Genomic DNA, 2040 nt, shown 5'->3' with positions numbered 1-2040 from the left:
CCACATAAATCCGAGACGGTGACGGGATGCTGTCGTACGATGGTCTCAGGCCCAGTGAGGTAGTGCATCTGACTATCCCGGATCCTGCTGACCAAGCTCCTCTTGTAGCTCGATCGGTCACACCGCCATCGCCGTCGGGGAGAGGGGGGACGACACTGCTTCGGCAGCGTGCACCTCGATCCTGTACCGTGTTTGTTATGACCCCCCCCGATGAACACACCAGTGAGGGAGGGCGAGACGATCGAGGGGTCCCGTACCACGCGGAATCGGCCCTATCCAGTGCTCAAGTGCTCAAGTCACGCCCCTTCACGCTCCACGACTTGGTTGGGGGGGACGGCTGTTTTGCATCCGCACAGCATCCTGCTGACACCGATACTACTCTGGACTCTTCTGCCATGCGCACGACGCTCCGCCGCTCGCGATCGGCCGTCGCCCGCGCAGTCGAGCTAGGGGCCATCGAGCAGTATGCCAAAATAGGCGGCCGAGCCGCCTGGTCTGGCGCTCAGCTGCAGCAGAGCCCGTGGTGGGGGTGCGCCGCCTTGAGCCCGGCTTTCCCCTCTCACACCTGTGTCCCAGCGCTGTGGGTATCATGCTAGGCGGACGCTCTCTGCCTCGCACGTTGACGAGCTCGACTCTGCCCTCAAGATGGCCATGCGCTCGGGCGCCATCGAGTGGGACGGAGAGATACCGATGGCAGTCGGCCGCGACGTGTTCCCGCTGCGGGAGGATGGGATGGGCGGCCTGCTTCGAGGCGCGTGCGGAGCTCTCCCTCCCTCCCCCATTTTTCGCGCGAGAGCACAGCCCTCGCAACTCGCCACCACACGGCCGCTCTCGGCCACACCTCCAAGCCTCCCCTTCCCCCACCGACCCTCCGCGCGCAACCAGCAGGTCGCCACTCTCCACGCTGACCCGGTGCGCCACACTGACGAACCAGCTCCTCCCTGCCGCAGGACTCGCCGAGGAGCTCGAGGACGGCACGGGCGCCACGATGCTGCAGGCGCGCGCGGTCGGCCAGAGGAGGACTGCTGCGGAGAGGGGAGAGGGCCAGGAGAGAGCGGGAGGAGATCGGGCGACCGATGGCCGTGCGACTCGTGCGGCAGCGTGAGGCGCCACCGACAGGGGCCGCCTGGCGGGGGGGGGTTGCCACACCGCTGTGTGCCTCGCCGAACGCTTGCCGGGGCGAGCCCGCCCCTTGGAGCCCGCCCCCTGCGCACCGCAGGGCATCCCCGTCGAGCGCTACACCATCTCCGAGCTCTCGGTGCTCTACTTGGGCATCTGCGGCTACATCGGCAACAACGTGCTGCAGTCTTCTGCCGGCCTCCGCTCAAAGTCGCGCGGCTTCGGCATGCCCGTCGGGCTCGTCAAGGCGCGTTGAACCCCCCCCGACGTCGCTCAACCCCCACCCTCGCCCCTCTCAAAACCGACTGCCCCACCTCTCTCCTGCTCCTCCCCCACCCGCCCCCACCCCCTCTCTCGCGCAGGCCGAGATGCGAGGCAAGACGCCAAAGGATGGCAAACAGGTCGCCCCTCGTCACGCTACCAGCGCGTCGCGCCGCACGCCCTAGTCGCACCGCCACCGCCGCCGCTCCGCCGCCCCAACCCGCGCCGCACCCCCGTCGCGCACCCCCGTCGCGCACGCTGCAGGCCAACAACTACTTCCGCCTCCACACCGACCGGTGCGCACGCGCTCAAGGGGGTAAGGGGCGGGGGGTACGGGGCGGGCGGTACGAGCGCCTCACACGCGCGCCGCACGCACGCGCTGCGCGCGCCCATCCCCCCGCGGGGCGGGGCGGCCTCGCCCAGCCGCCCTTCCTTGCGGGGGGCGTCGGTTGAGCACTCCTGCGCCGCGGCAGCGTGAGCTGGTGATCTCGGGTCACGGGGGGTCCTCGGCGAACTCCTCGGCGGTCGTCTCCGGCGCCCAAAGTCGACCCGCCTCCAACTTTGGGCGATCCAACTTTGGCCGTGGCATCGCGCCACGCGCCGAGCCGTCGAGCCGCCGCCTATGTTTGCATCGACTAACCCCCCCCCCCCCTCCCCACC

The 2040-nt window shown here is 69.5% G+C and overlaps 1 protein-coding gene across 1 annotated transcript; it reads left to right on the top strand.

Moving 5' to 3' along the window:
* Positions 1-359: 359 nt before the first annotated feature.
* EMIHUDRAFT_447233 (clavaminic acid synthetase-like protein) lies at positions 360-2029 on the top strand. The gene is made up of 7 exons (XM_005773856.1): positions 360-529; positions 597-751; positions 951-997; positions 1220-1366; positions 1482-1520; positions 1645-1676; positions 1854-2029. Exons 1-7 carry the CDS (start codon positions 396-398, stop codon positions 1864-1866), a joined length of 567 nt encoding a protein of 188 aa, XP_005773913.1. The 5' UTR covers positions 360-395; the 3' UTR covers positions 1867-2029.
* The last annotated feature ends 11 nt before the right edge of the window (positions 2030-2040 follow it).

The sequence above is a fragment of the Emiliania huxleyi genome (genome assembly GCF_000372725.1).
Source record: "Emiliania huxleyi CCMP1516 unplaced genomic scaffold EMIHUscaffold_3239, whole genome shotgun sequence".
Classification (NCBI taxonomy): Eukaryota; Haptophyta; order Isochrysidales; family Noelaerhabdaceae; genus Emiliania; species Emiliania huxleyi.
The sequence above is the reverse complement of the archived record's forward strand: the minus strand, read 5'-3'. Positions and strand labels throughout refer to the sequence as shown.